At 43.0% G+C, this 12685-nt stretch overlaps 1 protein-coding gene across 7 annotated transcripts in view; it reads right to left on the bottom strand.

The window, feature by feature from the left end:
- fynb (FYN proto-oncogene, Src family tyrosine kinase b) overlaps positions 1–12685 on the bottom strand; it is a 125428-nt gene that overhangs the window by 21939 nt on the left and 90804 nt on the right. For all 7 annotated transcript variants that reach the window (XM_017437944.3, XM_025011044.2, XM_025011046.2 and 4 more), the window contains 2 exons: positions 5936–6032; positions 1620–1718 (listed from right to left, as the gene is read on the bottom strand). In XM_017437944.3, the coding sequence (XP_017293433.1) occupies positions 1620–1718; positions 5936–6032 (196 nt within the window). The remainder of the gene's footprint in view (positions 1–1619; positions 1719–5935; positions 6033–12685) is intronic.

Raw genomic sequence — 12685 nt, forward strand, 5'->3', positions numbered from 1 at the left:
TTTTTGTTTTTTTTAATGAGAAATATTTGCCCCTCTAAACAATTCTGTTAATAGATAAGTCATTATTTACGGAGACGCAGGGGGAACCGTATCTGATGGGGGAACGGGGCTCGATGTAACAGCAGCAACTCGAGCACATTACTGCCCCCTATATGTCAGGAGGACAAATAACACCTTTTTTTGTTCAAATTGCCAACCCGCCACAGTGGTGTGTGTTGATCAAATTCACCTGCCACTTCAAATATTTACCTGCATTTGGCCGGTGGCGGGTGCTAATTTCCACCCCTGGTTTTAATACAGGTTTACGGATATAATACAGGTTTATAGATCTTGTATTAAAAGTTTACAGATGTTGTAATACAGTTTTACGGCTGTTTTAATACAAGTTAAGGAATATTGTAATAAAGGTTTGGGAATGTTGTAATACAGGTTTATGTTTTATTTCTGGGTGCAGAAAAAAAACAAGAAAGCTGAGTGATGGTGATTTTTCATGGTTCTCTTTAGCTCGTGTGGATTTATGGATCACTGTAGGAGGATGGTTCCTCATGCAGTGAGGACTTAAAGGTCATTCAACACTGGTTTCCTGTCTTGACCTTTACACACTGAGATGATCAGACTTCTTGAATTAATATAGCATACATGGCACTGTAAATGCTTTCTAGAGGTTTTTTGAGGTTTTGCTGAGAAATATATTTATGTTTTGACCCATTCTTATTGAGAATTACTAAAAGCTTTTATAATAAATCCTATAACCCATATTCTTCCACCATTTAATCTGCTGATTGCAGATTCTTTATTAACCATGCTGCTGGTATATTCTATAAAATGTCTTTTGCGCTCCTATTTTCAACTTTTTCTTCCAACTGAATTGCAGCAATCAAATTAAAGATATGTTTATATTTTCTGAAAACAAAAAAAGGTCTATAAAAAATACAGAAAAATATTTTATCTGTAATTTTCTTTTTATAACTAAAAATCTGGACACAGTGACAAATAACTTTTTGTTGTATTTTAAGATGCCTAAACGTTCTGAAAAGTGAGGGTGTACTAAAACATTCAGCAGATGGCTGTGATTTTTGTGCGTTTGTGTTTCTTGGATTTTTATACTGAACTCTGTGGTTTTTTTCCCTTCCATGCCACCCAGGGGACAAAATGTGCATTTTTAGAGCCAAGTGTGTAGTGGGACGTTACACGCACTGCAGCATCAACCTTTTCATTAAATTCACATTTCAGTTTAAGTTAGCCTGTCAGACCATACTCAGTTAAAGCCATAGTACAATAGTACCATTACATTAATGGTTAAATGTTTGATAATAGAAGTGCACTTGAAACTCCAACAAGTAAAGGCCTAGAATTTCATGAAGGACACATAATGCCCGGATGTACATCCAAATGATTGTATTTTAAAAGTTTCATTAAAATCTGTCCAGTGGTTCATGAGATAATTTCTGAACGGAAATGACAAAGACGATGACTCTCAGCTACTACTACACCAATTTGTAGCTCAATATTGGTAAACTGAAGGTGTCATGCCTGTCTCACTGCTGCTTCATGAGACTTTCCCTTTGAAAAGCATCATCGGTCTTGAAGTTGTTTATTTCCACACACACCCGACTTACTCTTCAGCTTGGATTGAGTCTACTGGAGCCACATAATTACTAGGAATGAAGCCGCTGCCACCGGTGGTCAGTGAGCGAGCATCCCACCAGTCCCCTTCACTGAAAAAGAGACAGAAAAGAAAAAGGAGGGACATAATTACACCTGATACTGAGTACTTCATTAAAGACTTTCAGTTTGTCCGTGCAGATCCTCAGAGCAGAGGGAAGTGTGAGGTCCTAGAAAGGCACTCTGGAGTTTGATTGATTTGATTTCAGTTTTCACCAGTAGCTCAAAAACATGCACTGAACTGGTCTGAGGAATGGAGGAGCTGTCTGTATGTCTTGTCCATATCTATCTGCCTCTCTCAGCAACAGTGGTTAGCAATAATTAAAGTCCTAGCATTCCTTAAAGGAATGCATATCACCCACCGCCTTTCATTCAACCATTAAGACTTGGATTGACTCCAAATTTTAATCATGTGCATTCAATGATCACCATCTGCAAGTTTCATTAAAATTCCTCCAGTGGTTTTTGAGATTGTTTGGTAGCAGACAGGCACACACACACAGAGGCAAAAACATTATCGTCTGCCTTCGCCTTCTGGTGAGGGGCAATAACAATCCCCTCACGTGCATGCAGTCACATATGTATTGTTTCACCCTGCTGTGAGTCAGACCCAGTGAACCATCCGGTTCTTGTTCCTATCACACACCTCACACACTGGGAAGGAACAGCGTTGGGTGTGTGTTGTTGTTTGTGACAGGGATGCTAAAGATAAAGACGGAGCGCAGGAAGAGGAGCTGCTGGTCCTTTAATTCTGCTGAATGGAGCCACTCTGGGGACATCCCAGACAAACACAGGTCTGCCTCCTTTTGTTCTGAGAGGATCCCTCAGGATCCGAGGAGAACGCAGAGTCTGGATTCTGATGGGGAGAAGAATGTTGGAGTAAGAGGATGAGTTTGCACGCTGCATGGAGTCAGGGAGACATAAACGGGCGGTGCAGAGTGAGCCCCGTCTGTCCCGCTGTTAATTTTGTCTGAAGATGCACGCCCACCTTCCCTTCCCCCAAAGCATCTCTCCACCGCCACAAAAAAGAGAGAACGACAGCAAGAGTAAACAAAAAGCCTCCCCACTGTCTCTAAATGGATTTATATCCTCTCTCCCTGCGGTGCGGGCTGATGAGAGTCAGATTAAACACAGGCCTGTTGACAAGCAGTTGTTCACAACTCTACCGTGTTTCTTCACAGCCTGCAGTTGGATCAAAACAACTCCAGCTAGTTTTACAAACAGAGGAGGTGTGTGGCAATCCACAAGAACAGGAGCTGGTTCCTCATGATGTCTTCACAATAATGATCAAACCTTAAAAATCCCATTTATGCAACATCACAAGATGTCACGCTCAGAGTATGTGGTGTGAATAATTCTCAGCTACTACCACATCAAATTTTAGTTCAATATCTGTAAATCTGACTGAGTTATAGCCACTTTTGTATTGGCTAAGACTGATTAGCTGTGGCAGCCATCTTGAATTGGACTGATTCCAAAAGTGAATCAATTGTAGAGATGCATTCAATGATTACTTTCTGAAAAGTTTCATTACAATCTGTCTAGTGGTTTATAAAGTATTTTGCTAACAAACAAGGTTAACTCCAGCAGGTAATGCTAAAGTTTTAAGTAAAGATCTTGTGCAAAAAGTAGTGCTGTGTTGTGAATGACTCCCAGCTATTACCACAACAAAGTTTAGCTTAACACCTGTAAAACTGACTGAATTAAAACAATCTTTGTGTTTTCTAAGGTCAGTTTCAAATTGTTAATGGCAAATTTTAAACAATCTCCTATTGCTCAGAATGTGCGCTGGGGATCAGTCTTAATTAATATTAATACTGTATCTAATATTATAACAATTGTATTTTTTAAAATTAGTTGTCTATGGCAGCCATCTTGAATTGGGTTGAATCCAAAAGTTAATCAGTTGTAGATGCACATCCAGTGGTTATTTTCCAAGGGATTCATCAAAATCTGTCCACTGGTTCAGGAGATTATTTGTTAACAGGCAGACACACGCACAGGCAAAAAAACAGTATTGCCCACCAGTTAGTGATAAAAAAAGCAACTTCTCTAGTCTGCTTCACGTAAGTATTGCTCAGACAGTCACTTCCTGCCTCGCACAGGCTGGAGCAAATTTTTAACATGGATGTCCAGCAGGTGTCAGTGCAGGTGGCTTGAAGAAGCAAGTCCATGTGTGAGACTGGTGGGAAGCAGGGAGGCGTGTGGAGGGAGGAGGAAAGATGGGGTGAAGATGCAGCTCTGTCTGGCTCCTGCTGAGGAGGAGGAGTGACAGAGAGGAGGAAGAGGAGGGATGTGTAGGCTCTAATAGTGGCTTCCTGCTCTGGCTGGGGGCCCAGCAGGATCTGAGGTGCCTGTAGGAATGTGAACGACAGGATGCTAAGTGGGTGTGGTGGGCGTGCAGTCAGTGGCTGAGGTGAGAAAGAGTCAAAGAGTGTCCCTTCATGAGATGCACTACATGACATCTCAATCAAGCTTTAAATATTTATCAAGATTAAGCATTCAATGCTATATACCAGGAGAGTTTAAGTTGCTTCGAGTTAGGAAAAGGTTCTATAATTCCTACTGTCTGCAGTGCTGTGCAAAAGGTTTAACCCAAGGCTTATTTGTTTAAATTCAGATAAAAATTGTTCAAACAAACAAACAATCCCCTGAAAATGGTTAGGGGCAAAGAGTGGACTGAAAATGAATTGGTAAAAATAAAAATTTCACACACTAGCAGAAAGCTTGAAGAACTCTTGTTCATGAGCTTTTGATCAGGACAACTTTAAAAGATAGACAGACAGATGGATGTGCAGACAGATAGACGGACCGACAGATGGTCTGAGACATGAAACTCCTAGGTTGAAAATGACTCCCAATCCATGCCTGGGGACGGTTGTAAACCTTTGTGCTATGCTATACAGTTAATTTTTCGAGCAGCTATGCTGTATGGTTTGGAGTGGCACTGACAAAAATACAGGAGACAGAACTGGAAGTGGCAGAGCTGAAGAATTTCATAAGGCCCTACATAAGCTCTATTTTTCCAAAATGAGCTCATTCAAAGAGCCACAACAAGTAAGATATTAATTGTTTATTAGTTTTACAAAGAAATACATTTTAAAATGGCCAAAATATTCCTTTAACCTGCTACACTTTAAGACAAAGAAGTGATGCATCAACAATGACTAACAGTTTAGTACTAGTGTAATTGGTGTGTATTTTGTGTTGTAATATTATGGCTGTACTAGATTTAAAAAAACATTCTTAGATCATTCTGCCCTTTAAAAAAATAGGGACAAATAGTAAAGTGACAGCAAAGTTCAGGTTCTAAGTTTTATTCTCAAAGAGCACATTCACTGCAAAGCTATGTGATGTTCTGCACTGAGCAGCATCATCACCATACAACAGCATATAGAGGAGAGCTGGGTCAGAGCTCAGTCCCTGAGGTCTCCCTGCCTCCTCAAATGTCACTGCACTGCTGCAGAGAGCTAAACAAATGGAGAGGCAGCTGTGGATCACTGCAGCAGGCAGAGAAGGAGACACAGAGAGTGAAAACCAACAGTGTTAAAGAGCGGGCAGACGACAGTACACGTCCTCTACAAACACACAGTCTGGAGTTCTGCAGACAGGAAGAAAGACAAGGCCAACATCACTGTGGGTGTAACTGGGCACTTCCTGTTCAAGTTCAGATGGAAGTCTGGGGGAACACTGAACTCATCACTGCAGGCTGGATACCCTGCTCCACCCTCTGTAAACCTTAAATAAACTTTCTTATGCCACATCATCATAATGTATGTTCAAGCTACCACTTTAGTCTTGTTAAAGAGCCATATGTAAAGTTTTGGCATTCTGAACCCTTTACTTTGAATTTAAGGCTGTTCCCATATTACAACTACAGGAGCCAATAAACTAAATATGCAATCCTAATATAAAAATGGATTCAGAGCAGCAAGACATTCAACAAATTGCTTATGATTCACCAAACCACTAAGGTTTATGAATTCCTGCTCACAGACAGACAGACAGTGTCTCTTCCAACTGAACATGACATTTATGGTTTTGCAGCACCACAAAGTCCAGCAGTAAAGCAGAATTATTTTAAGCTGTTCAACATTATAAAACCAAAAGTCTGCCTGGAACAAGCTGTCGCTCTTACCTCGGCTGAATTGTGGAAAACATCTAACTCCCCTCCCAGCGGCTAACACAAACCCTATTTAACACAGAGATAAAATGGAAATTTTGCACTTCTCCTGAGTGCAGACAGTGATAAGCAGCTGCAGTGACTTACGTGCTGTTAAGAATTTGGAACCTTTCTCCTTTCCTGAAGCTGAGGTCATCTTCTGTCCGTGCCTCATAGTCATAAAGTGCCACAAAAAGGGTGACTCCTGCAGGAAGGATCAGAAAAAAAAGAAAAGTGTCAGCTTTCTGCAGATTAGCAACAGAAGATGAACCTCAAAATTAAACTGTAAGGTAAAATGAGCTGCAACGGCAACTTTGAAAAGTCTGAGTAAACTTGGATCAATGCCTAAATCAGTCAGATGAATGTAAATGCAAAGTGCTAGTTTTTTGTTCACTTATTTTTAACAGGCACTAATCCTCTTCGAAGAGGATACAGAAGAACAAACAAAGTTAATAGCGGTGAGATGAGAACTTAAGGTTAGTAGGCAAGTTACAATTTGTCAACTGGCAACTGCACTTTAAATGAAAAAAATTAAAAAGTCATATCGCACTATCGTATTCATCCAGTTTGAACTGCAGTGTCTTACAGGTCATGGTTTGATAAACTGAAAGCTATGAAGTTGGGATGTTGTGTAAAAGGTAAATAAAAACAGGATGCAGTGATTTCCAAATCTCATAAATCCATATTTTAGTCATCATGGAACATAGTAAACATATGTTTAAACTAAAAATTTTTTTTTCATTTCTTTAGAAAAAAAAACCCCAAGGTAATTTTAAATTTTATGACAGTAACACATCTCAAAAAAGTTGGGACAGGGGCAACAAAAGACTAAAAGTACGTGGTACACACAGCATTTTGTAACTAGTTAGGTTAATTAACAACAGGTCAGTTAGAGGACTGGGTACAAAAAGAGCATTTTAGAGAGACTAAATCTTTCAGAAGTAAAGATGGGTAGAGTTTCACCAGTCTAAAAATTATTTATAAAAAATGGAACAATTTCAGATTAATGTTCCTTAACAGAAAATTGAGAAGAGTTTGAATATCCCATCATCTACACTCCATAATATCATCAAATCGTTTCAAGAATCTGGAGAAATCGTTGAGCCCAAAGGACAAAAGGCTGAAAGTCAATATTGGAAGCCTTTGGTCTTCAGGCCCTCAGGGGCCACTGCTTTAAACACAGGTCTGATTCTGTTTTAGACATTGCTTTATGAACTCAGGAACACGTCTACAAATCACTATCTGTAAACACAGTTCACCGTGCTGTTCACTAATGCTGCTTAAAGTTCTATCTCCTCTAAAGAAGAAGCCAGATGTGAACATTATCAGAAACACCACCATCGTCTTTGGACCAAAGCTCATTTAAACGGGACTGAGGCAAAGTGGAACACTGTTCTGTGGTCAGATGGAGCCAAATGTGAAATTCTTTTAGGAAACCATGGACACCACATCCTTCATACTAAAGAAGAGAGGGACCATTCAGCCTGTTATCAGTGGACACTTCAAAAGCCTGCCTCTCTGATGGTATGGGGGTGCATTAGTGTCTCTGACATGGGCAGCTTACACATCTGAAAAGGCACCATCAATGCAGAAACATATATAAAGGTTTTAGAACAACATGTGCCCCCAACCACAATCTAATATGACCTTGCTTTGCTTTGGCATAAAGTGCTTTAGATAGTCTTCCTCTGCTCCTTTTCTGTCAAGGCAGTTAACAAACAGCAATTATGACATTATGTACAACTTCCTCTAGGTGTGGTGACTGCCTGTGACTAATGTATTCTTTATCTAATTACACAAAGTAGACCCTTACACCCCTAAAAGGTAGCTCATCAAGTTTTTCACCTGTTAATAAAATTCAATGAAGATGAATAAAAGAATGTTTGATGTAACAAAGACATTTTAAAAGAGTAAATAAAAGCAGCAACACTTTAGTCCAGAAGAATTAAGTTGGTCAAGTTTTGCTTTAGAAACTTAGCAAAGTTTTGATAATCAAACACTTCTGATGACACCCCGGTAAAATGAATCACATTCACATCAGCTTTAGTGTATTTAGTGCTAATAAAAAGGAGCAAGTATTGTAAATGGAAAACAAAGGTGAGTGTTGGCTTGTTATTGCTAGAATCATCACTGTTAGACCTTTAAAGCAACATAACTTTATACAACGTGCACCTAAAACTGTTCAGCATCAGAACCCACACTGATATTCAGAAAATATGAATGCCAGCGAGGCGTGGTCTGAAATCCTCTCTCTAGTGTATTAATCCCTTCAGTGTTTACAAGTGAGTAATAAATGCCTTTAAGGATATATTGTCAGCACCTCAGACATATTATAATCTTTGTTAATCCTTAAACATGGCACAAACTATCCAACTTTTTTTTAGTTGGAGAAACTGACAGGTATATAACAATACCATGACTATAGTAGAAATTTATTTTAATTCCTAAGCAGTACTTACAATGCCCCTTACAAACTTCTCCTGTTTTTGCTTTTTTGACACACATGTTTCAGATCAAACAAATGAAAGATAACCAGAGCAAATTTAAAATGCAGCTTTTTAAATGATGATTTCATCGTCGGTCCTTGGGGTTCTGTGCCTGTCCGTGGCCTTGGCCACCTGCATTTGGGTGGATGTATTGAACCCCCTTCCCCTGGTGGGTCTAGGGCAGCGGGGGTGCCTATTGGGGTCAGCGGGAGAGTTGGCTCCCTGGTAGGACAATTTGTCCCCCCCGGTTCTTTCCTCCCCATCCCTGATTGCCTCTATTCGCCCACTCCATCATACCACCACTCATGTAGGGTTTTGGGATACGGGTTCACCATTGAGGTGCGGGGAGGGTCTCCCATTTCCGCAGTCTCATGGTGACTCGGTGCCCCATTTTTTATACAACATAGACACTCTCACGAATAACATTTACATGACACACACATATAGGGTCTGGAGGTGGGCACACCTTGTAGCATACAGGGGGTGAGCTGGTCAGTCAGTCTCACCCCCGGTGCCTGTGCTCACTCCCAAATGTTGCATGTAGACACTTAGGGTTCTGGGCAAGGGTTGGTGAGGTGAGTTGGCACCACCTACTCTCTGACAAGGGTACGTCTGTGTCAGCCGCTGCTCCATCTCCCCCATTTTAAATGCACTATATAACAACATGCATCAACAGCACATTCGAGTGGGCGGTGGGGGGTGTGGGTCTTTCTTTTTTTTAAATTAAAAAATTTTTTTTTTACACCCGTGTTGTCTTTTTCCCCGCTAGGGGTTGACAACTGGGAGAGGAAGCGGTCCACCTGTTGGGGTCTGGGCTGTGGACAGGCTGGGGGCCCTGGGGGGCAATGGGGGAGAGTGTGTCAGCGTTCTGGCTCTCCGGGGATTGTTTGGATCTTTGGTTCATGGCTCCTGGTTGTGGTGGCCGTTCTCCAGTGGGGAATTGGCTGAGGGTGTGTGCCTGGCTGTCTGGTGGTGTATGGCGGCGATCGGGGGTGTGGCTCTGTTTTGGCAGGGGGCTGGCTGGTCAGCTAGGGGTGGCGTTCGCCATGGTGAGGGGGGTGGGTGGGTGGCAGGTGGGGGTGTGCTGTGTGGGTGAAGGTGTTCTGCAGACATGCTTGGGCTCCTCCGGGTCTGTGGTGTGGGATTGTTGGGGTGCACGGTCTTTGGTGCGAATGTCCGGCCTTCCTCTACTGCTCTGGGGCTGGTCAGCGGTTGTCGGGCAGGTGGGACGGTGGCGTGTGCCTTGTGGTGGCGCGGGGTGGCTGGCGGGTTGTGCTTGGTAGTTGGGCTCGGATGCGGGTCCCTAGCTGGTGCTGACTCATGTGCAGTTTCATGGGCGGCCTGGGGTTGCTGGCGTGAACTGGTTGACTTGGCGGGCTCCCTGTTCTCCTGCCTCGGTGGTCGCGCCATCGGGGGGGATGTCGGCCCTGCACAGAGGATTGTAGAGGGTGCTATGGAGGGGTTGCATCCTTTTTCGGGTCTGGAGCTGCTGGGGTTTTGCTTGATCTGGTCGGGGCGGTGGGGCTGGGCTTGGTGGTGGCTGTCCCTGGGCTGAGGTCGCAGGGATGGTGACAAGGGTTTGTTTATGTTTTTGAGGGAACATTGTGGGGGCTGTTGGCCCCGGGTGTGGGCCTCCTGCCGGGGTGCTTGGCAGAGGAGTTGAACTTGTCCTTGTATTGGGTTGGGGGTTTGGCATGGTTGCATGACTCAGTGGTGTCTGCTTGGTTGCTGTCCCTGTGGCCCTTCTGAGGGGGCACCCACCTGTGGGTGGAGGATTTGTGGCATCTGGTATCTTGGGCTGTCTGCTCAGAGAGGGGGACCATCTCCTGGGTCCACGGATAGACTGCCTCATTGGGGGATGTCACCTGGACCTGGGAGTATGGAGTGTGTATGGGAGTGTGAGTAGGTGTGTTATGTTCTTTGTTTTTTTGTTTGCATTTATGTTAGGCGGGCGAGTGGATGCGAGTTTCTGTATGTGAGGTTGTCGGTGGGAATGTGTGATTGTGTTTATGTATGGCTGTTTATCTGTCAGGTTGGGTTCTGGGCTGCCACCTCTCTTGGATCATTTTGGGCCACTCACTAATGTGGGGCCTATTTCCCCCCGTCACACCCCCACCGGTGGTTGGTGCCTCTGCCCGCCGGTGCGTGAGTGGCTTTTGTCTGGGGCTGGGTGCCGGGGTATGTGCCGACTCACCCTGGTGGCTGCTTGCTGGGGCCTGGGTCCCAGGGCTCGGTTGGGCCTCGGCTGGGGGTTGGTGCGCCCTCGGGGCTCAGGTCTCTCTGTCCATGGCCGGATCTGCTCTGGTGTAGCGAGGTTGCTGGCGGGGCCTGTGGATGTGTTGCTGTGGCCCCTGGGGCTTCTGCATTGTGGCTGCAGGGGGTCACCTGGGACTTACCTCTGCTGCCCTCTTGGGTGGGGCCCGGTTATCTGTGCAGGGGGCTTCGGGCTTGGGGGACCGCTGGGTGTCCGTGCCTCCGCTCTTCCTTGTGCCGTCCTCGTGTCCTGAGAGGTGGATCTGTTGGCCCCCACACTCACTACCAAATACTCTTAGGGAGACACCTTATAGATACACGCACACACAGGTATCTAGATTCAGGTAGTTGTCAGATCTTTCAGTTGGGCTGCGGTTGTCACTAATTACCCTCTTGTATTACCTTGCACTGTGTACTTTCCATTGAAGTACTATTATTATATACCTCATATGCTTTTTGTTGTTGTGGATTCTTTGTTTTGTTTTCTCTTTCCGCAGGTCCCGAGGCAGATTTCAATGGAGTTGACTTGTTTTATCTCTCTGCTTTTCTTTTCTTTCCTCTTCTACTTCTATCTCCTTTTTTCTCTTCAAACCTTTTCCTCCATCTTTTTTCCCCTTTCTCATCTTTGTGTCCATTACAATTGAAACAAACCCAAAGCAATTTTTAAAATAAAGTTTCATATACAAAGGGGAACATCATGGCGAAAAACAAAATGCTCCACTTGTGATAGCAAATCTGTTGGGTCTTACCTTGACATTCAGACAACAATTCTGAATGCCACACACCTGGACAGGACACGTTAAAAAAAAAAAAAAGATGATTTCATTTATTAAGAGAAAAAAAGCTATCCAAACCAACCTGGATCTATGTAAAAAAGTAATTGCCACCTAAACTTAAGTGGCTGTGCCACCCTTGGCAACACCAACTGAAATCAAGCATTTGTGATAATTGTCAATCTTTCAGACAGTCTTTCCCATGGCTGCAGAGGAGTCTGTATGATGTGCTTTGGATCATTGTTCTGTTGCAGAACCTATGCAAGCCTGATTTTAAGGTCACAAACCGATGGCTCAATATTCTCCTTCAGGAACTTATAACTAGAACTTATGGTTCTATCAATTACAGCAAGTCATCCAGGCCCTGAAGAAGAACAGCTGCCCCACAACATCACACTACCACTATCATGTTTAACTGTAGGCATGATGTTCTTTTTCTGAAATGCACAGTTGGTTTTAAAAAAAGTTCCACTTTTGTCTTGTCAATTCACAGGGTATTCTCCCCCAGAAGTCTTGCGGATCATCAAGATGTTTTGTGTCAAATGTGAGTTAGGCCTTTATGTTCTTTTTGCTCGGCAGTGGCTTTGGCCTTGGAACTATCCCATAGAGGCCATTTTTGTCCTTCATCTCTGTTTTATTGTTGAATCATGAAAATTGATCTTAAAAGGCTGACATGGAAAAATACTGACTGAGGGAGGAATTAGATTAACACAGTGAACTGACTGAACACACACAGGGAGCAGAACCAAGACACAAAACATGCTCACACAGAAAACCCAAATACAACCAAAACTACTATAAAAAATAACCAAAAAAAATGGATTATGACAGAAAGTAACACTTGTTTACTGATCTGAAACATTTAAGTGGGACCAAAAAGTAAAATCTTTAAAACAATCCACACTCAACCCATACACACACTTTTGTATGGGAGAGGATGGTTATTAGCTACGTAAGTTGGTTAGTGACCTACAGAATTATACATTCCCTCGGACGGCATTACTATGCTATGCTGAGGCTGTCCGCCTGCTAAATCATCTTCTACTTTAGATACAAGTATGCAGAAGGCGGCTTAAACAGAAAGTTGATTTGGCTTGTCTTGTTTTCTTTTTCTTTTAAGCAGCAGGCTGTGCACTTCAGCCATTAGCTGTGGATGTGTTGACGTCATCTGCAGCTGGTACTAAAATCTTAAAAGGACTAACTGCAAGGTCTCTTTTGCAAGCAGCATGTTTGACCTTAAAGAAAATCCCATGGCAGCTCATCATTGGCCCTATAAGTAAATGATTTCAGCTTCTAACTACAAATATACAACCAGAGCCAGCTGCTGTAGCCTGAACCTTTCTCTT

The sequence above is a fragment of the Kryptolebias marmoratus genome, linkage group LG19 (assembly GCF_001649575.2).
Source record: "Kryptolebias marmoratus isolate JLee-2015 linkage group LG19, ASM164957v2, whole genome shotgun sequence".
Taxonomy (NCBI): domain Eukaryota; kingdom Metazoa; phylum Chordata; class Actinopteri; order Cyprinodontiformes; family Rivulidae; genus Kryptolebias; species Kryptolebias marmoratus.